Source organism: Lynx canadensis, chromosome A1, assembly GCF_007474595.2.
Source record: "Lynx canadensis isolate LIC74 chromosome A1, mLynCan4.pri.v2, whole genome shotgun sequence".
In the NCBI taxonomy this organism is placed as follows: Eukaryota; Metazoa; Chordata; class Mammalia; order Carnivora; family Felidae; genus Lynx; species Lynx canadensis.
The window spans coordinates 24,574,553-24,597,167 of NC_044303.2; the positions used below are offsets into that span (position 1 = coordinate 24,574,553).

The following is a 22,615-nucleotide window of genomic DNA, read 5'->3' on the forward strand; positions in this document are numbered from 1 at the left end:
CTAAAATTTCTTACTGAAATATGCCAACTCGGAATGAAGAAAACTATGTCCCATTATGAACTAAATGTTTGTGTTCCCGCCATATTCACACGTGAAAGCCCCAACCCTCAGTGTGATGCCATGTAGAGATGAGGCCTGTGTGAGGTAATTAGGGTTCCAGGAGGTCCTAAGGGTGGAGCCCTTATAATGGGGTTAGTGCCCTTATAAGAACAGGAGGGGACCAGAGCTCTCTCTTTCTTCCATGTGAGGATACAGGAAGAAGTCTGCTGTGAGCAAGAGACCTCGAACCAGGAAGCGAGTCAGCTGACCCCTCAATGCTGGACTTCCCAGCCGCTGGAACTGTGAGAAATGAACATTCGTTGTTGAAGTCGTTCAGTCTGTGGCATTTTGTCAAAGCAGCCGGAACTGACTAAGACACGCCTGCTGCCCCCCTATATCTTTAATGCTCCAGGAGAGTGGAAACATTTGTTTCTTAAGGATCGTAGACTCACTAATGGTCACCTGACTGAACCAAGGGACTCCATTACTCAGCTCGTAGCGAAGGGAGACGTCACCATAGTGCATCAGGCTACGCCAGGTAGCGTATAAGAATGAAAAGGTTGACGGCTAAAGAATCTTGAAGTTGAAAGTGCTGGTTTCAGAACTGAGATTTTACTTGTTCGTTTGTTTACGTTTTTATTGTTTTACCGAGAAAGCACGAGCTGGGGAGGGGCAGAGAGAGAAAGCGAAAGAAGCTCAAGCAGGCTCCATTCCCAGCACAGGGCCCATGGAGGGGCTTGATCTCACAACTGTGAGACCACGACCTGCCAAAATCAAGTGTCAGACGCTTAACTGACTGAGCCACCCCGGGCGCCCCGAGACTGACCTTGTATTAAAGTATTACTATTGGTAAACATGTATATAGACAAAAAGGAGGCGTTCTTTTTTTCCTGTCATTAGACACTCCTCTCTGCCGAACTGGCGGGTGTAGTAGAAACGTGTCTGTCGTAGTCTCCAATCACTCCACTTACTGTGCCAACAATTAGCGCCTTTACATTTCCTTCTGCCTTGGAAAGTGCTCCCCCCCCCCCCCCCCGTTTCCTTCCATAAGCTGTCTTCTCACTTCATCAGTGGCCTGCGTATAGTCAGCCGTCAGCTCACAAGGCAGCTGACCAGAAAGGCCTTCCCTAACCAACCTGTGACAAATAGTGACCTCCCAAACCTGTTTGCTGTGGTTATCATGGAAGGGTCTCAAAGGGCTAAATAGCGCTGAGAATGTGGAGCCTTTCCCCATCTCCCGAACTGCTCTAGTGACCTTTAAGTGCTTAGACCCTGAGTCTGTATCATAGTATTCATTACACTTGTTTTGTGTAAATTTTGTTCATATAAGATCTACTTCTTTTAATAAGACCCTGAAATAAATAAGGAATTATGACGTTTGATTCGTCTGTGTCGCCCCCACAGAACTCTGGATTCTACTCTGGAGTCAAATATTTTTTAAATAATATTTATAACCATGGAAATATTATTTTTTTCTTGACTAGCTTCACCCAACTCTTTAAAAGCTACATTCTCTCTCCATTTGAAGCAAGGATGAGCAAATCGCACTTTGCCAACTGTTTTTTTCTAAATAAAGTTTTACTGGAACATAGCCGTGCCCATAAGTTTAAGCATTGCATATAGCTGCTTTTGAACTATCGAACAAAGTTGAATACTTGTGACAGAGACCATGCAACCCTCAAAGCCTGACGTTTTACGATCCAGCCCTTTACAGAAAAAGCTTGCCAACCTCTCATTTAAAGTAATTCGCTCCTGGGTGGCTCAGTCGGTTAAGCGTCTGACTTCAGCTCAGGTCACGATCTCGCGGTCCGTGAGTTCGAGCCCCGCGTCGGGCTCTGGGCTGATGGCTCAGAGCCTGGAGCCTGCTTCCAATTCTGTGTCTCCCTCTCTCTCTTCCCCTCCCCCGTTCATGCTCTGTCTCTCTCTGTCTCAAAAATAAATAAAAACTAAAAAAAAAAAAAAAAAAAAAAAAAAAAAAAAAAAAAAAAAATTATGAAGTAATTCGCTCCGGGGACACCTGAGTGGCTCAGTTGGTGAAGTGCCTGGCTCTTCATCTGGGCTCAGGTCCAAATCTCACAGTTCATGAGTTTGAGCCCCATATCCGGCTCTGTGCTGACAGTGCAGAGCCTGCTTGATATTCTCTCTCTCTCCCTCTTTCTCTGTCCCTCCCCCACTCATGCTGTCTCTGTCCCTCTCAAAAATAAATAAACTATAAAAAAAATTTTAAAAATAAGATTTAAAAAAAAAACAAAGTAATTCACTTCAAAACCAGATAATCTGATATTTTTACTTCTAATGGTTGACAATCTTATTTGAAAACAACCTTCCCACTGAAACCGACAGGGTAAACAAACACAACACAATAAAGGCTTGGGGAATTACCAAGGGTAGCTAGGATTTCATAAACCAAACTTCCAGAGAGGAGAGAATCTCAGGGAGGTAAACACGACGCTCAACACTACTTTTCTCCCGAAGTCATTTGCTTCATCAAAAGCTGTGGTCAAGAGGCTGAGTAGAATCATAGCCAGCCTCATTAGGGCTAGAAAGATAAAAACTGGAGTTCAGGGCTTACCAAAGTCGAGGGGGGCCTCCGACTTGGTATGAAAGGGCCGAAAGGCTACAGCCTTAGGAGAAAAGGTTAACAGGAAAGCTCTATAAGATTGAAGCTCAGGTTAAAATAAAGAGCTTTTGAAGCTTCTGGTCCAAGGTGGCAGTGTAGAAAGTCCCTGAACTCACCTCCTCCATGCACACACCCAATCTACATACACCTACTCAGAGAGCAATTCCTCCTGAAGAAGAACCGAGGGCTGACTGAACAGCTTCTGCACAACAAAAGATAGAGACACCATGTAGTGAACGTCAAAGGAGATGGAAATACTATGAGGAAGGCAACCCGCGCCCTCCACGCACTGCAGTGGGATAGTACTGAGGGACCAGGAGCAGATTCATCTGCTCTGAGGCACAGAGGAAAAGCCTGGGTGTAAGCGAGCAACTGGAACAAAAAGGAACCAGCACGAGGACCCTGGCAAACCGCGGGAGAGCCGCTGGAGCTCTGGAACTCTCTCTGGGTTTGTGGGGCTGGTAAGCACCACGGTTGATGCTCCCCCTCCACCTCCGTAGCGCAGAGGGGAGCAGGCCCCGCTGGCGGCCCCAGGCCCCTAGCCCACACCAGCCCTAGTCACCCCTCCAAGATGGCCCCAGGATGGTACACAGCGGGACACTCCCAGTCAGTGCTACAGGTTCAGCCATCAAGCCAAGGTGACAAGGGGGCAAAGCACTCCAGAATAGTCCAGGCCTGCCCCCACGTCAGCTCCAGATGGCTTGTCAGGGCACCCCTAGTGCAGAGGGCTTTGGGACTTTCTGGCTCATGCCTGCTTTGGCCCCAGCATCCCACCAGGGCCTCTCCCGTGAAAACCACCCCGGGGAACCCCCAGCTTGCACCCTGTATCGGCTCCAGCCACCCCACAAGGGTGACCCTGTGCAGAGCGTCCCAGGAAGACCTGACTTGCACACACTTAAGCTTCAGCTGTCCTGCCAATATGTCCTCTGCACGGAGAACCCTGAGACCCCCCCCCCCCCGCGCCCTCCCGCCGCCGGGCCCATACCCACTTCAGCTCCAGCCACCCCACCAGGGCAGCCCCGGCACCAGCTAGAACGATCTTTACAATTATGAAAGGTTTCTTTCAACTCCAGTTTACTTAGAGGTATATTTGTTTTCCTTCATCCTCAGTGGGTGTTGAATGTTGTCAAGTTTTTGCATCTATTGAGATGATATTGTTGAGAATAACATTGATTTTCAAATATCAAGACAACTTTGAGTTTCTTGCAAACGCTTCATTTAGTCATGATACATTGTCCTTCGTTTTAAAACTTTTCACATTGCAGGATTTGAATTGCTAACATTTTCTTGAGGAATTTTGCACGTACATTTATGAAAAACAGTGGCCCATAATTTTTCTTTCTTACAATATCCTTGTGTGGCTTTGGTATGAGAGTTATATAGGCATCATAAAATAAGGTGGTGTAAACAGGTTGTATCTCCCTTACATGTTTGGTAGACTCACTGGGGACGTCCTATGGGCCTGGAACTTTCTTTGTGTGAAGGCTCTTAATTAAAATTTTAATTAGATTTTTTTACAGATATGAAACTGTACTGGTGTTCTATTTCTTATTACGCCTGTTTCAGCAAGTTGTGTTTTCCAGTGAAGTTTTCCATTTCATCATAGCCGTGGCACTCACTGGGAAAATGTTCGTAGTGTTTTATTATTTTCTATTTTAAAGTCTGTGAGACATGCGGTGATTTCCCCTTTTCTATTTTGATTTTGATATTTAGAATTTTCTTTCCTTTTTCCTTAACCAATCATATTATGGATTTAGAAATTTTATTCCTCTTTTTAAAGAACCAAGTTTTGTCAAATGCCTTTTCTGCATCAATTGAGATGATTATGTATTTTCTCCCCTTATGCAGGAATGTATACTGATTGATTTTCTTATGTTGAATCACCCTTTTATTTCAAGAGTAAATGTCACTTGGTTATTATGTATAATCCTTTTAATTTTTTTTAAATCACTTTGCTAGTATTTTACCCAGGAGAATACTTTGCTAGTATTTTGCGGGAGAGGGGCAGAGAGAGAGAGGGAGAGAGAGAATCTCAAGCAGGCTCTGTGCTGTCCGTGAGTAGCCCGACAAGGCTTGATCTCAAGAACCACGAGATCATGACCTGAACCGAAATCAAGAGTTGGGCACTTAAGTGACTGAGCCAGCCAGGTGCTCTGCTGAGGATTTTTATCTATATTCATAAGGGGTGTTGGTCTGTGGTTTTCTTGTGGTGTCTTTTGTTCCCTTGGTATCTGGGTTATATTGACAGCATAGAATATGTTAGAGATTATAATATTCTAGTTTAAAAGAATATATATTTGTTCATTCAGATGACCAAAATATATCTCTCATATGTGTATTTGGTCTTCATTCCAAAGTTCCTGGCTCACAGCTTCCCACATCTTTGAAATTTCTAGAGTCATAAGAGCAATGGGAACATCTTCTGCTGTATTTAATTCCTTGTCCTCCATTCCTGAAACCACATCAGAGCCATAAAGATGAAATGGGTGTCTTGTTATTCATGACAAGCCCCTTTCTACAACTGGGTTTCTGTTAATGAGGAGGCTTGTGGAAAGCCCTGAAGGATGGAGGCTGGTTGCCAGGGGAACCAACCATGTGATTAGAGGGTTGGCATTTTTGGCCTCATCAACTGCCTTCCTCCAGAGAGGGAAGAGGGGAGGAAGATTGAGTTCAATCACCAAAGGTCAATGGTTTAATCAATTATGCCTGTGAAATAAAGCCTCCAGAAAACCAAAATGACAGGGTTTGGAGAGCATCCTAGTTGGTAAATACATGGAGATTTGGGGAGAGTGGTGCCTGGAGAGGATATGGAAGTTCCATATACTTTTTCCATACTTAGCCCTGTGTATCTCTTTATCTGACTGTTGATTCATATCATTTAATATCCTTTGTAATAAACCAGTTATCTAGCAAGTAAATGGGATTCCTGATTTCTGTGAGCCACTCTAGCAAATTAATTGAACCCAAGGAGAGGGTCGTGGGAACCTCTAATTTGTAGCCAATTGGTTAGAAGTGTAAGTGACAGCCGGGGCATGTGATTGGCATCCTGAGTTGAATGGCAATCTTGTGGGAGTGAGCACTTTACCTGTGGAATCTGGTGTTATCTCTAGGTAGTGTGAGAATTGAGTTGAATTGTAGGACACCCAGCTGGTATCTGAGAATTGCGTAGTGGTGTGGGGCAACTGCTCCCCCCCACCATGGTGGAACTGGGTTCAGAATACTATTAGAGGTGTTCTCTCCTCTTTCATTTTCTGGAAGAGTTTGAGAGGTATAGGTATTCATTTTTCTTTAAACGTTTAGCAGAATTCATCCATGAAGCCATCTGGTCCTGGACTTTTCTTTGTTGGGAGGTCTTGATTATTTACTCAATCTCTTTACTCAGTATAGGTTTACTTAGATTTCTATTTGTTGTTGAGTCAGTTTTGGTAATTTGTGTTTTTCTAAAAAATGTTTCCTTTCATCTAAGATATTTAATTTGTTGGCATACAGTTGTTCATAGTATTCTATTATAATCTCTTTTATTTCTGTAAAGTCAGTAGTAATGTCTCCATTTTCATTTTTGGTTTTAGTTATTTGTATTTTCTTTTTTTCTTCATTTAGCTAAAGATTTGTTGATTTTATTGATCTTTTTAAAGAACTATATTTTTTGTTGATTCTCTCTACTGCTTTTCTTTTCTTTTTAATGTTTATTTATTTTAGAGACAGAAAGACAGAGCACAAGTGGGGGAGGGGCAGAGAGAGCCCGAGATGGAATCTGAAGCAGGCTGCACGCTCTGAGCTGTCAGCACAGAGCTTGATATGGGGCTCGAACCCACAAACCATGAGATCAGGACCTGAGCTGAAGTTGGACGCTCAACCAACTGAGCCACCCAGGCGCCCCATCTCTCTACTGCTTTTCTATCTACTATTTCATTAATTTCTGTTGTAATCTTTCTTACTTCCTTCTTGCTGCTAGTTTAGGGTGTAGTTTTCTCTTTTGCTCAGGTTCTTCAAGGTGTAGAGTTAGGTTGTTGATTTGAGATTTTTCTTCTCCACATACCCTTTCCACACACATTCACCTGGTCTTCCCCAACATCAACGTTTCACACACCAGTATGATGTATTTGTTATAATCAATGAACCAACATTGCACACATCATTATCAACCCAAGTCCGTAATTTACATTAGAGTTCAAACCTCTTGTTGAATAGTCTGTGGGTCTTGACAAATGTATAACGAAATGAATCCATTAGCACAGTATCATATAAAATAATTTTACAGCCCTGAAAATCCCTTGTACTCCTCCTATTCAACCTTCCCTCCCTCCTCCAACATCCCTGGCAACCACTGATAGTTTTACTATCTCCATAGTTTTGCCTTTTCCAGAATGTTTTTTATTGTTGTTATTTGATTACTGCCTCACTGGTGTTTAATTATTTTGCAATCTGCCATATTGATTCTTGTCTTGTTCTCTTTTGTGGTATATTTTTAAGACAGTTTCTTAATAGTTGTTACCATGGAGATTATAGTTGACATCTTAAATTTATAACAATCTAGTTTGGACTGATACCACGTTAACTTCAATAGCACAAAAAAATCTTTGTTCCTATACACATCTACCCCTGTCCTTGTTGTGTCATCAAAAATGACATCTTTCTACATTGTGTGTCCATTAACATATATTGATAATTATTGTTTTATGCATTTGTCTTTTAAATAACATAGGAAATAAAAAGAAGTGTTGAAAATCAAAAATAGAACAATGCTGGGTTTTATATGTACCTATGTAGTTACCTTTACCAGATTTTATTTCTTTTTAAGGTTTTGAGTTCCTGTCTAATAACTTTTCGTTGCAGACTAAAGAATTCTCTTCGGCATTTCATATAGGACAGGTGTACTAATAACAAACTCCCTCAGCTTTTGTTAATCTTGGAACATCTTAATTTGTCATCTGGTTTTTGAAAGATAGTTTTGCTGGATATAGGATTCTTGGTTGAGAGATTGCTTTTCTTTCTTCACTTTAAAAATGTCATCCCATTCCTTTCTGACTTCCATGGTTTCTGATGACAAATTGGCTATTAAGTTTGACAATCCCTTATGCATGACAAATCATTCCTCCCTTGCTGTTCTCAAGATTTTCTCTAGCTTTTGACGGATTACAATGTGTTTCAATGTGAAACTGTCTGTGTTTATCCTTTTGGAATTTGTCAAGCTTCTGAGATCTACAGATTTGTACCTTTAATCAATTTGGGGAGGTTTTGGCCATTATGTCTTCAAATGTTCTTTCTGCCCATTTCTTTCTCTTCTTTTTCTAGGACTTCCATTACTTGGTATACTTGGTGGTGTCTGACTGGTCCCTTAGCCTCTGTTCATTTTTTCTTTCTTCTTTCTCCTCCTTCTCTTTCTTCTTCCTTCTCTTCTTTTCGTTCATCATATTTGATTATTTCAATTGACCTATCTTCCAGTTCTCTGACTCTTCTGTGCCTGCTCAAACCTACAATTCAAAGCTTCCAGTAAGGTTTTTTTTTATTGTATTTTCAGTTCCATAACTACTTTTTGGTTCTTCTTTGTAATTTCTATCTCTTTATTGATAAATCTCTGCTCACATATCATTCTTCTGTTTTTTTGTATGTTTGTTTTGTTTTTAGCTACTTCAGAATACTTAAGACAGTTGATTTAAAGGTTCCCCCCCCCCCCAGTAAGTCAAATGTCTGTGCTTCCTCAGGAACAGTTTCTATTAATTTCTGCTCTGACTGGCCACATTTCTTGTTTCTTCACATATTCCATATTTTTTGTTGAAAACTGAACAGTTGCATATTATAATGTGGTAACTCTAAAAATCATATTACTCCCCCTTTTCATGTTTTTTTTTTTAATTTTACTTGCTGTGGGCTATAGCTGTTGGTTTAGTGATTTTTCTTAATTGTTTTCGTGAAGTCTATAATTTTTCATGTGTTGTGTTTGAAATCTCTGCTCTGTTGGCTAGTGTTCAGTTAGTGTTTTGACAGAGATTTCCTTGTACAACAGGACAGGAGTAGAGAGAGAATAATATTTCTTCCAGTCTTTTCAGATTGGCTCTATGCAAGCGCACCCTTTCAATGCTTAGCCAGGCCATTAAAAGGTAGTGATTGCATGGGATCTTCTCTAGAATGCGTCCTGCCCTGGCCATGCACATAGCTTTCTAAATTCCCCAGTATCCATAGGCCTTTTTGAATGCCCTACCTTCCCCAAGAAACTCTCTTGTCGCTTTTCCTATTTTTGCAAGTTTTCTAGGAGTTGGAACTTATTTCGAAATACATTTTTAAATGACACCTAGATCTTGAGGTCAAAGAGCTCTGACTTCAAACCTAAGGCTCTGCTGCTTGCTGGCTGGATGGTCTTTCACGAGTTATTTTCACTGGGCTTCAGTGCTCCTAACTGTAAACCGCAGATTATAATACCTATTCGGCTGAATTGTAAGCTTTAAGAGTAACATTTGCTTTGCAAAGAGTGGGTCCTTAATAAATGGCAACTATTATTATCGCTGTTCATCACACCAGGCTTGTGTTCAGTGAAAATTTAGCCTGTTGCTAGATGTGGCACAAGGGCCAAAGATTGCCCATAACTTCAAAATATGATAATTCCGAATCTCACTTTTTTTTACTCACGCCAGATAATGAAAATACACTATAATTTCTTTGGATCTTAACATTTTACAAAACTGGAATGAAGGCAAACTAGGACATAGGTTTAGAGATAAATTTGAATGCATTCCTGGAAAATCTCTATTGTAACAGGAAGGCTCCCTTCAATACCATGGAAACTAACCAAAGTTAAGAAACCTAGAGCAAGAATAATTGCTGATTTAAAAAGAAATTGCCATTAAAAAGATGTAGCGTACCTTAAGATTAAGTGCATTTCTTCCATGTATTTGACAGTTAATTATGGCTAGGTTGGTCATGGCTATTATTGTTTCATATCGTGTTGCATTAATAGTCTTAAAACCTTCACCCCGTATCACATGTGATTCCTCTCTTTTTATAGGTTTAATGTTAATGATGCCTAAATAAACAGGAGAAAAAAATGAGACTTAAATGCGTTAGCACTTAGAATGAAAGTTAAAAGGTATTTATATTACGGTCACAGTGAATCATGTTAAATAGGTTAGCTGTGTACATCCTCTGGGAGAGAGTGCTCTGAGCCTTTACTAACCTAGTCCCACTGGTTCTATTTGCTAAACTGGGCTTTGGTGTGTGTGTGTGTGTGTGTGTGTGTGTGTGTGCATGTGTGTCTGTGTATGTGTGTCTGTGTTTCAAATATTAGCTGGCACCTTTGTCTTTCCAAAGGAAAACCATATGCTCATAGATTTCTCTCCAGATAACTTAGATTCTATCAATCTCAGTCTTTTTGTGTTATGTGTACAAATATTTTCAAAAATGTTACTATGAATTACATAAGCAACTTCTTGCTTCACAAAACTAATAAAGGACATCACATAATCGTAAGTCAGATAGAGATCACCTCGCAAGGGACACCCTCGCTTTCTTTCAAGGGCCTTATATAATTCGGCTTTCTTGTCTGCATTTGGAGACCCCACACAAGAAAAGAAAAAAAAAAATCCAAACAACTTAGAAGTTAGTCAAACAGAGAGCATCTAAATTTACTTCCTCATGACCCTTGTGGGTTTCACCTTCAGAAACGGCCTATTCAAGTATAAACCCAAATGCAGCAGGAAAATATTTTGTGACCTCGGAACATATATTTTACATTCACGGCCATTCTTGCTGTATTATTTGCAGCAACATATTTTACAATCTCGGAAAGCCTTAGGCCATGGCTTCAGTGAAAGGAAATCATGCATCCTAGACCAAAGAAAGCAATGTTCAGTGTCTAGCTGCAAAATAGGCCCTGTGTGCCCATCTCAGGTCAGTAGATGTGAAAGGTAACTGCAGCATCAAGAGAGATGTATGATATGATGGAGAGAGTCGTTGTCTTGGGAGAGAGAGTGGATCAAGAAGGAAAGGAGAGCGAGTTAAGACCTAGGTCTGTGTGCTGCTCCCAGCCCACCCATCCCCATGGACTAGGCCCAAGCATTGGTTTTGGAATGGAAGTGGGAATTCAGGTGGAGAAAAAAATAGAAATGCCCTGATGGATCCCTGAAGGCTCTGGAAACTTTCAAAGAGGGGACCGCCAGAGTGGGACAAAGTCAACAAATCAGAAATGGCAGCATGATTTGTTTCGGCTGATGACCTGGGAAAAAGAGAAAGTCCTATCGGTGGAGACTTCTGTGTTTAATCATTAACTGAATCATTCCTTGGTTATTTTCTCTGCTCTAGAATTTTATTTGACTCCTGTTTTTAAAAACAAAACTTCTAGTTCTCTGGTTAAATTCTCTAACTCATTCTTTCCTTTCTTAAACATAGTCATCACATTTATTTTTAAAATCCCTCTTTGAAAACTTTGGTATCTGATTCTATATGTCTGTTTCTATTGCCTTTTTTCTTTCTACAGATCTTCAGACGTTTTATCCTGTTTTTATAGGATGACTTGTGATTTTTTTTTAATTTTTTTTTCCAACGTTTATTTATTTTTTTGGGGACAGAGAGAGACAGAGCATGAACGGGGGAGGGGCAGAGAGAGAGGGAGACACAGAATCGGAAACAGGCTCCAGGCTCTGAGCCATCAGCCCAGAGCCTGACGCGGGGCTCGAACTCACGGACCGCGAGATCGTGACCTGGCTGAAGTCGGACGCTAACCGACTGCGCCACCCAGGCGCCCCTGACTTGTGATTTTTTAATTTAATGCTGGATATTGTGGATGAAAATTTTAAAGGGTCCGGATAACGCCATGTCTCTCCAACAAGTGTTAAATTTTCTTTGATTGAAAGAAAAGTGGAAAAAGTATCACTTTGATTCATTAGGGACTGGTTTTGAGCTTTGCTAGGGATAATCTATTTCAGTTTTGTACTTTTGTCTAAAACATCATCCTTATTTCTAAGGCATGGGTCCTCTGGGTCTTCAACTAAAAGCCCCATGTGTTTACAAGGCCCCTGCATCTTGGCAGAGCTTTAACTTCAATAACTGTGTCCCATGCATGCTCACTTCTCGTAGCTTCTCTGCTGATGTTTTTTGCTGTGTTTCTTAGAGTATTGTCCTGCACATGCACAGCTTAGAAATCAGCGGATATGGGGGCTCCTGGGTGGCTCTGTCGGTTAAGCATCCGACTTCGGCTCAGGTCACGATCTCACGGTTCATGAGTTCAAGCACCGTGTCGCCTCTGTGCTGACAGCTCAGAGCCTGGAGCGTGTTTCAGATTCTGTATGTCTCTCTCTCTCTCTCCGCCCCTCCCCTGCTCACGCTTTGTGTCTCTCTCTCCCTCTCTCTCAAAAATAAACATTAGAAAAAAAAAGATGATTTTTCATTTGTTTTTTCTAGGTAACTAAAGTTAAAGCACTTAGAACAGTGCCTGGCACATGGAAAGTAGTTACCTTTCATTGTTGCATGTTTATTTCACCTACCCAGATTAAGAATGCTCCAGCTTTTATGTTCCCAGCATCAGTACAAACTTTGACTTATAGTCAATACGTCAAACATAGTTGCTGAGCAAATGGCTTAAAGAGCTGAAAATGAGGTGAGACATATGTGTGAACCCCACACACATACACCAACACAAAATCATGAATACTTCTGTAGAGAGATAAACTTATATACGTTTTTTTTTAAAGAATGAAATACACCTAGCGTTTACCTTCCGTCAGGTTTGACATGCTTTGCCTCGACGTGCTTTCCACATTGTCGGATTCTGTTACTTGAGTTTCTAGAAAAAAGAAAAAAAATGAAACAACTTTTTGGATACTTGTGAACACTCATGTTCAGGGTGTTATGATTTCATTATAATTGTTCATCTTTTAATGAATTTGGATTGTCCACGGAACCGTGCCCGTGAAGGGCTCCGTCCACACTGGCATTCTGCTTCTAGAGTTCATCTTGATCGCCTTATGAATGACTGTTCATTCCCACTCCTCTTTTATGTTGACTTTTCTGATCCTTTGGGCTTCCTCATCTGGTTCCCACTACCGCCATCTGGGTAGAGCACCCAGTTTGACCTTGGCAGACCCTCAAGGTCAATACTTCTGTTACCTCTTTCTGGATCGTATATTGAATGTATGCATAGGCAGAAAGCGATCCCGCCATCCCAACCTGCAAACCCAAGGGGAAAGCAGCCTTTGCTCGCGTGCCTTCTCTCCCCTTTGGTCCACTTGACCCCATTATTACAAAGCATGCATTATTTGTGATAGGAGAAAATGTAAATAATCCAAATGCCCATTTTGAACATGTATCATTTTGAACATGGATTTACCTAACAAAGACTGTCTTCGAGGTTTTCTTGGCAAAATTGGTGTTGGTAGGGCGATGGGACCTGGAAAATTACTAATAGTTAGTACCACCGCAGTATTTTGTTTTAAACGTTCAGACCACTGTCTTTCTGCTTTAACAGGCACACTTCTTGGTGGAGGGCTTGGCCCTGTTTCACTTAAATCTATGAGAGCCTGCTTAAAAATAAAGGTTTTCTTCTTTGATAAAGGTGGATATTCAGAGAGAACTTCCTTGGGTTTGGGAGTAATAACTGGGGAAGGTGCACTTGCAGGTCTGGAGAACTCTGAGGAGAGAATCAGAATGTCTTTGAACATGTTATCAACATAAATATTTTTTCTTTTTGACACTTCTCGTTTTGATTTTCTTGAAGTTTCCGTTTGGCTTGTTTCTTTCCCAAAAACTCGACTTGAGGCTGAATGACAGCTTGGAAAAAATATGCAACCAGTAGCAGTGTCTGGAATGTGCCAATAGACCCTGTTAAAATGTTTTCTTGGTATTGAAATAGTCGTCACTCTTTCTTGTACATGATGATCAAGAGAGAGATTTTGGATACTGATAGGGGTGTGTGATCGATCTCTTGAAACATCAGGAAAACTAGTTTTCTTTCTTTCAGTTGAAGTGGTTTCTTCTGGAGTGAACGTCACACGTTTTGGCTTAGCTTTACCAGTCTTGGCTAAACCAGAAAAAAAAAAGGCACAATTAGTTTATATTTATCAAGGTACCAGGGACAAAATTTAATGTCTGAAAGTTCATACTCACCCCTCTTTCGCCTTCTAAAAATTTCTGCATATACCTGCTCAGCTATGAGGACTTTTGTTTAACTGACTGGGGTAAAGTTGAGTAATCAAATGGAATGAGAAAAGACTAAATTGTATTAGATTTAGAAAGGGTAGGGAGAGACTCTTGGAAGAACAGAATTGATAGAAGAAAGGGTATAAAGGTAATTTTTTGACCAGTTGCTACTAAAACTGGAAAATAAAATGGGTAAAAATTATTTTGATGAAGTTTTGTTATTTATCATTTCTCGTTATCTCTTCCTCATTGAAACTTCCTTGAGCAAAGACTCACAATTCTTTTCAACGCCAAATGTCAGACCAGTGTGTCTTTTGAAACGATAACATCCTGATGCTGGGTACAAAATACTACAAGTTCAGTTGGGTTAAAAGGTAAATGTTCTTTTCTCTCCTAGGTCCAGAAAACATACAATGCCTGTGTTCTTCGGTACCTCACCACACCAAATATACTTTCTTTTTCCTATGGGGACAGAAGTCAAATGACTCTTTTCCTTTGTCTCAGTTGAGTACTAAATGATGAAGACTTCTACCTTCTAAAGAAGAGATAATAGATTCTTTAAGGCAAGGCTTGCAAAGAGATGCCAAAACGAATACAGGTCTCATCCATCTGCTGTCTACGTATAAGAGATGGCTGGAGTCTGACCTGAGTTTAGAGAGAGGAATTCTCCTGGATAGAGTTATTGGAGTGCTATGTGTTTCCTCAATCTTCCCCTCCTCGTGGTGGGTGGAAGAGGATGATTTTTCCCCAACCTCAAACAATGTGACCAGAATTCTCAGAGAACCATTTAGAGAGCAGGAATGTATGCCAGGAGGAGAAAATAACATATCATTCCTCTACTCACCTCCCCCACTAATACTTACAGAGTAGCAAAAAGGGATCAGCCCACCCAGTCCTGGGTTCCAATTGGAGCAAGGCAAGAGAATCCTTGAAACTCCTTGACCTGTATCTCCTGGCATTTCAGGGGTAGGTACAGAGACTGATGCTTAGTTTTTAACTCCTTAACTCTTCTCCATCCCTAGCCCCACTTATGGAGGAGCAGAAACCATAAGTTGGGGGAAAGAAGTAAAGAACCAGGTGGAAGACCTTGTCACGCCCCTGTCTCCTCTGGCGTGTCTAAAAATTTGCAGACCTAGTCTGAGCTGGGGGAAGGGGCAGGCCAGATAAAAGTAATGATTCGATTGAATATTCGTTTAATATCTGAAAAGGAAACAAGGCAAGAGGTGAAGTTGACTAGAAAAGCCTTGAAGGAAAGCTGTGTGTCCCGGGTGAGTTTGAAGGGCACTAGAGGGAGAATAAGAACGTTGCTTCCTGCTTGGTATGGAACTAATAAAACTAGCTCATTCAAGAAAATGGTCACACCATCATTCAACTTTTTCCCTCTCTCCATATTAAAACAAAACATAACAACACAAGCAAAATCCTCAACAAACTCCAGAACTCCTTCCAACCACCAGTCTCACCATATTTATCCTTCCCGAGTGTGAAGTAACTGACCCTCAGTTTGATGTCTTCTCTCTGTTCTGTTTGTTGTTTCACTTTATTTAGTCTGTAACTTTTAATTAATAGTCTTTCTTTTTAGAACAATTTAGATATGAAAATACTTGAAGAAGAATACAATTCCTATATATTCCCCCCTACAATTTTATCTATTATTAACATCCTGATTGGTGAGTACATTTATTATAATTGATGAACCAATGTTGACATACAATTAATTCAAGTCCATACTTGACATTAGGGTTCATTCTCTGTGTTGTACATTTCCATAGACTTGGACAAATGTGTAATGCCATGCATCCGCTATTACAGTATCATAAAAAATAATTTTACCACCTTAAAATTCCCCTGTGCTTCACCTATTCAACACTTCTCTCTCTGAACAAATTTCTGGCAACCCCTGATTTTTTACTTTTTACCGTGTTATTGTTTTGCCTTTTCCAAAATACTACAGTGGTTGGAATCCTGCAGTACGTAGCCTTGAATAAATAAGAGGGGTTTGTTTTGCTCTTCTCCAGAATTTGGTGGTGTCAGTGTTGTGTATTTTAACTATTCTAAGAGGTATGCAGTGGTATCTCATTGTTGGTTTAATTTGCAGTCTCTAATGACAAATGCAAATATTAAGCATTTTTTATCTTTTTTTCTTAAATTTCTTTCTTTTTTCGGCGTTAAGCATTTTTTCTTAAAAAACTTTTTTTAAACATTTTTATTCATTTTTGAGAGACAGAGAGAGACAGAACACTAGCGGGTTAAGGGCAGAGAGAGAGGGAGACACAGAATCTGAAGCAGACTCCAGGCTCTGAGCTGTCATCACAGAGCCTGACACAGGGCTCGAACCCAAGAACTGCGAGATCATGACCTGAGCCTTAGTTGGACACTCAACCGACCGAGCCACCCAGGCGCCCCCCTCCTTTTTTAAAAAAAAAAAAATTTTAACATTTAGTGTTAAGCATTTTTTCCTATGCTTATTTGCTTTCTGGATATCTTCAGTGAAGTGACATTTCAGATATTTAGCTCACTTTTGTTATTATTATTATTGTTATTATTTATTATTATTATTATTTTAGAGAGACAGTGTGTGTGTGCACACAAGCAGGGGACAGGGGCAGAGGAAGAAAGAATCCCAAGCAGGCTTCACACTCAGTGGGGCTCCATCCCAAGAACCCAGGATCATGACCTGAGCTGAGATCAAGAGTCACTCAACCGACTGAGCCACCCAGGTGCCCCTAGACCACTTTTTAATTAGGTTCTTTTCTTATTATTTAAGAGATCATTGATTTGGGATAGAAAGTCCTTTATCAGATATGTGTTTTGTAAATATTTTCTGCCAGTGTGTGGCTTGTCTTCTTATTCTTTTAACAATGTCTTTCACAGAGTAGAAGTTTTTAATTTTAATGAAGTTCAACTTACCAATTTTTTCTTTCATGGGTTGTTCGTTTTTATTATTGTATTGTTTTATTTCTATTTAATGCATAAAGGAATGTTCCAAAAGAAACAGATGGAAATATAAACCTGATAAATCTTCAATTTCATGGGCTGTTCCTTTGGTGTCATATCTAAAAAGTCATTGCCAAATCCATGGTCACCTAGACTTTCTCCTGTGTTATATTCTAGACGTTTTAGTGTTTTGCATTTGTACATTTAGGTCTATGCTTATTTTGTGTTTATTTTTGTGAAAGGTATAAGGTCTGGTCTAGATTAATTTTTTTTTTTTTTTTTTTTTTGCGTGTTGGTACCTAGTTAATTTGTTCCAGGACCATTCACTGAAAAGACTATACCTTTGTTCTTTGTTCTTTTGTCAAAGATCAGTTGACTATATTTGTGTATATCTATTTCTTGGCTCTCTGTTTTCATCCATTGATCTATTTGTCCTTTATTTTGCCAATACAACACTGATTACTTTCAAGTCTTGAAACTGAGTGGTGACAATTTTACTTCCTTCCTCTTCTTCAGTATTGTATTTGGTATTGTGTTTTTCCTTTACATATAAACTTTAGAATAATTTTGTCAATACACACTAAACAACTTGCTGGTATTTTGGCTGAGATTTCTTTGAATCTGTAGATCAAGTTTAACAATATTGAATCTTCCTATTCATGAAAATGAAATACCTTTCCATTTATTTATATGTTTTTTATTTCTTTTATCACAATTTGGTAGTTTTATGCATATAAATCCTATAATACATTATTAGCTTTATGCCTAAATTAATTCTAGTGTGTTTAAAAAAATTTTTTTTAGTGTTTTTATTTATTTTTGAGACAGAGACAGACAGAGCATGAGCAGGGGAGAGGCAGAGAGAGAGGAAGACACAGAATCTGAAGCAGGCTCCAGACTCTGAGCTGCCAGCATAGAGCCCGACGCGGGGCTCAAACTCACGGACTGTGAGATCATGACCTGAGCCGGAGTCGGATGCTTAACCAACTGAGCCACCCAGGCGCCCCAATTGTAGTGTGTTTTGATACTAAAGTAAGTTATAGTGTTTTGAATTTCACATTCTAACTGTTGCTGGTATATAGGAAAGCAATTGATTTGGGTATATTAATCTTGTATCTTGTAACATTGCTATAACTGTTTTTTATTTCCAAGAGTTCTTTTGTTGATTCTTTGGGATTTTCTACATAGAATAAAGATAGTTTTATTTCTTTCTTCTCAACTTGTACGGCTTTTATTTCATTTTCTTGTCCTATTGCATTAGCTAGGATTTTTTAGTACAATTGCTGAATAGCAGTGGTGAGAGGGGACATCCTTTGTCATTTTAGGGGGAAAGCATCTAGTTTCTCACCATTAAAGATGTTGTTAGCTGTGGGATTTGGGGTAGATCTTCTTTATCAAGTTGAGAAAGTTCTCATCTATTCTTAGTTTGCTGAGAATTACTTCATGAAGGCATGCTGGATTTTGACAGATGGATTTTCTATATCTACTGATGTGATCATGTGATTTTTCTTCTTTAGGCTATTTATATGATGGGTGACATTAACTGATTTTTGAGTGTTGAACCAGTCTTGCATATCTAGAATAAATTCCACTTGGTCATGATGTGTAATTATTTTTATACATTGTTGAATTCAATTTGCTAAAATTTTGTGGAGGATTTTGGCACTTATGTTCATGGGTGATATTTATATGTAGTTTTCTTGTAAGTTCTTTGTCCGGTGTTGGTATTAGGGTATACTACTCTCACAGAATGATTTAGGAAGTGTTCTGTCTGCGTCTATCTTCTGGAATAGTTTGTAGAGAATGGATATAATTTACTCTTTAAATGTTTGGTAGAATTCACCAGTGACTCTATCTGGGCCTGGTGCTTTCTATTTTGCGAAGTTATTAATTACTGATTCAATTTCTTAAACTAGGCCTATACAAGCCTATAAAGTAATAAATTATTTATAAATATAAACATTATTTATAGCAGATTATATATTTTACTTTGTGTGAGTTTTGGTGGTTTATGTCTTCGAAAGAATCTGTCCCTTTTATCTGTTACCAAATGTATGGACCTAGAGTTGTTCATAATATTTCTTTATCTTTTTTTTTTTTAATGTCCATAGACTCAGAAGCAATGAACCCTCTTTCATCTCTGATAGCAGTAATTTATTTCTTCTCTCTTTTTTCTTAGATAGCCTTGTTAGAGTTTTATCAATTTTATTAATCTTTCCATAGAACTAGCTTTTGGTTTTGTTGATTTTCTCAACTGATTTTCTTTTTTCAACTTAATTTCTGCTCTAATTATTATTTATTTTCTTCTGCTTGCACTGGGTTTATATTCTTCTCTTTTTTCTAGTTTCCTAAAGTAAAAGTTTAAAGTATTTGTTTTAGATTAATCTTCTTTTTCTAAAATATGCATTCAAGGTTCTAGATACCTTTTAAGCCCTATTGTTTTACACTGCATATTTTGATAGGCTGTAATTTTATTTCCATTTAGTTAAAAAACATTGTAAAATATCTCTGTGACTTCTCTGACCCATGTGCTATTTAAGTGTGTTGTTTAATCTCCAAATATTTTTGGATTTCCACATATCTTTCTGTTACTGATTTTTAGTTTAATTCCATTGTGTTCTGAGAACAAACACTGTATAATATCTGTGTGTGTGTGTTTTTTTTAAGTGTGTTTTATGGCCCAGAATGTGGTCTAGCTTGATGAGTGTCTTATGTGAGGGAGAAGAATATTTTCTGCTGTGGTTGGATGAAGTGCTCTATAAATGTCAATTAGATCCTGTCAATTGTTGGTACTATTTGGTTCAACTATATCCTTACTAATTTTCTGCCTGCTAGATCTGTTAATTACTGATAAGGAGTGTGGAACTCTCCAACTGTAACAATGGATTTATCTATTTCTCCTAACAACTCTAGCAGTTTTTGCCTGAAATATTTTGCCTCTCTCTCTTTTAGGTGCCTGTCAGTTAAAGACTGTTGTCTTCTTAAAGAATTGGCTCCTTTATAAGTAAATATTGCTCCTATTTTCCCCTAATAACTTTTCTTGTTCTGAAATCTGCTCTGTCTGAAATTAATATAGCTACTATATATTTTTTTGATTAGTGTTAGTGTGGTATGTCTTTCTCTACACCTTTACTTTTAACCTCTCTGTGTTTTTATATTTCAAGTAAGTTTCTTGTAGGGGTGCCTGGGTGGCTCATTTGGTTAAGTGTCTGACTCTTGGTTTTGACTCAGTTCATGATCTCATGGTTCGTGAGTCTGAGCCCCAAGTCAGACTCTGCACTGAGAGCATGGAGCCTGCTTCGAATTCTCTCTCTCTCTCTCTCTCTCTCTCTCTCTCTCTCTCTTTGCCCCTCACCCACTTGCATGCACTCTCTCTCTCTCAAAATAAACAAATAATTTATTAAAAAGTAAGTCTCTCGTAGACAACATAGTTGGGTCTTGTTTTTTATCTGCTGTAACTGTTTTATTTTTATTTATTTATTTATTTATTTATTTGATGTATTTATGTATGTATTTATTTATTTATATAATTTATTGTCAAGTTGGGTAACATACAGGGTATACAGCGTGCTTTTGGTTTTGGGAGTAGATTCCCGTGATTCATCGCTCACATACAACACCCAGTGCTCATCCCAACAAGTGCCCTCCTCAGTGCCCATCACCCATCTTCCCTGCTGCCCCATCCCCCCATCAACCCTCAGTTCGTTCTCTGTATTTAAGAGTCTCCTCTGGTTTGCCTCTCTCTCTATAATAGTTTGTTTTGTTATATGCAAAATATGTATACTGCACTGCTGCTTTTTTTTTTTAATATTCCCTTCCTTTTTTTTCTTTTTCTGGTTTTAGTTGAGCATTTTACAAGCATTCAGTTTCTCTCCTTCAGTTTCTCAGCTTCTCTCCTCTCTTAGCATATCAATTATGCTTCTTTTACAAAAAATGTTAAGTGGTTTCCCTGAAGTTTATAGTATACATTTACAGTTAACCTAAGTCTATTTTCTTTTTTTTTAATTGGCATGTACTTTATTGATTGGAATCAAAACTGTAAATTACAACTATCTTGCTATGCAAAAAACCAAGACAACTCAAGTCTGATGTGCGGCATTTAGAAAGGATATTTAATTCATAATAAAAAGTTTCTTTTATTATCCTTTCAATAATCGAAGTCTACTTTCTTTTCTTTTCTTTTTTTTTTTAACTTTAGTTCCAGTCATTTAACCTACAGTGTTATAATAGTTTCAGGTGTGCAATGTAGTAATTCAACACTTCCATACCCTAAGTCTGCTTTCAAATAATAGGATGCCACTTAACAGGTATTGTGGGTGTCTTTTAACAGAGTATTCCCAAGACCTCTCTCCCATTCTTTATAGTGTTGCTGCCTTTCATTTCATTTATCCTTATGCTGTAATCACCTAATACACTGTGGCTATTATTCATTCAAATAGTTATTAGATCAAGGAAGAATAAGAAAAATAAATTTTTATTTCACTCCAGTTTTCCTTCTCTGATACTCCTCCTTTCTTTAGGTAGATCTGAGTTTTGGATCAATATCATTTTTATTCTTTTAACACAAAAGAACTTCTAAAAAGTTCTAGTGGCCACAAATACCCACAGTTTTTGTCTGAGGAAGTCTATATTTCTCCTTCATTTTTTTTTTTTTTTAAGAGAGAGAGAGCATGAGGTGGGAAGAGGAGCAGAGGGGGAGGGAGAGAGAGAGAGAGAGAGAGAGAGAGAGAGAGAGAGAGAGAATATCAAGCACACTTCATGCTCAGCATGGAGCCCCCATGCAGGGCTGGGTCCCACGGTCCCAGTGGGATCGTGACCTGAACTGAAATCAAGAGTCAGCGTTCAACCGAGTCACCCAGGTGCCCCTCTCCTTCGTTTTTGAAGGATAATTTCACTTGAATACAGATTCTACTTTGGTGGAGTTTTTTTTTCTTTCAACACTTTTAACTTTTTCATTTTATTCTTTTCTTGCTTGCATGGTTTCTGACAAGAAATCCAGTTTGATTCTGAATCTTTTTTCTCTGTAGGGATTTCTCCCCTCTCCCCCTGCCCCACCTCCTTTCAAGAGTTTCCCTCTGTCTTTAGTGTTCTGCAGTTTAAATAAGATATGACTAAGTGCATTTTTAAAATATATGTATCCTGGTAGATGTTCCCTGAGCTTCCCGGATTTGTGGTTTGGTCTGTCATTAATTTTGGCAAATTCTCAGCCACTATTACTTCAAACATTGCTTCTGCTCTCATGGCTGTTTTGTCTCCTCTCGTATTTCCATTACCCGTATGTCCTGTCTTTTGTTATTTTCCCACAGGTTTTTTGGTATTCTTTTTTGTTGTTTATTCTTTTTACTCCTCGCATTTGAGTTTAAGAATTTTCACCTGGCCTATTGTCAAACTCACAGATCCTTTTCTCAGTCGTGTCCAGGCTACTGATGAGCCCATTAAAGGCACTGTTTATTTCCATTGCGGTAATTTTTACTTCTAGCATTTCCCTTGATTTTTCCGTAGTTTCCATATCCCTGCTTACATTATTCTGTTCTTGCATGCTGTCTACTTTTTCCATCAAGGTTCTTAATATATCAATCAGTTATTTTCAATTTGCTGTCTGATAATTTCAGTTACTGTGTCCTATCTGAGTATGGTTCTAAATGCTTCCTTTTTCTCTTCAGACTGTGTTCTTTTCTAATCTTTAAGCATGAGTTGTAATTCTTTTGCCAAAAGCTGAGCACGATGCACTGGGGAATGGGAATGGAGGTGACTGTAGCTGTTGGTGTCAGACATTTAAGCTTCTTCTAGCTTTCTTGTTTTTCTTTTTTCCTCCTTTTTTGTCTCTGTGCTTCCCTACAGATGCCTTCTTAAATAAAGTCTGCATCTTAAAGCTCTTTCAGTTGTAATCCC

General features: G+C 39.0%; 1 protein-coding gene across 1 annotated transcript in view; it reads right to left on the reverse strand.

Annotated features, from left to right (window-relative positions):
- The window catches only part of LRRC63 (leucine rich repeat containing 63), a 34,517-nt gene extending 12,336 nt beyond the window's left edge, over positions 1-22,181 (reverse strand). The window contains exons 1-4 of the mRNA XM_030321454.1: positions 22,118-22,181; positions 12,978-13,667; positions 12,366-12,434; positions 9,520-9,680 (exon numbers count right to left, since the gene is read on the reverse strand). Of these exons, the coding sequence (XP_030177314.1) occupies positions 9,520-9,680; positions 12,366-12,434; positions 12,978-13,667; positions 22,118-22,181 (984 nt within the window). The remainder of the gene's footprint in view (positions 1-9,519; positions 9,681-12,365; positions 12,435-12,977; positions 13,668-22,117) is intronic.
- Between the last annotated feature and the right edge of the window lie 434 nt (positions 22,182-22,615).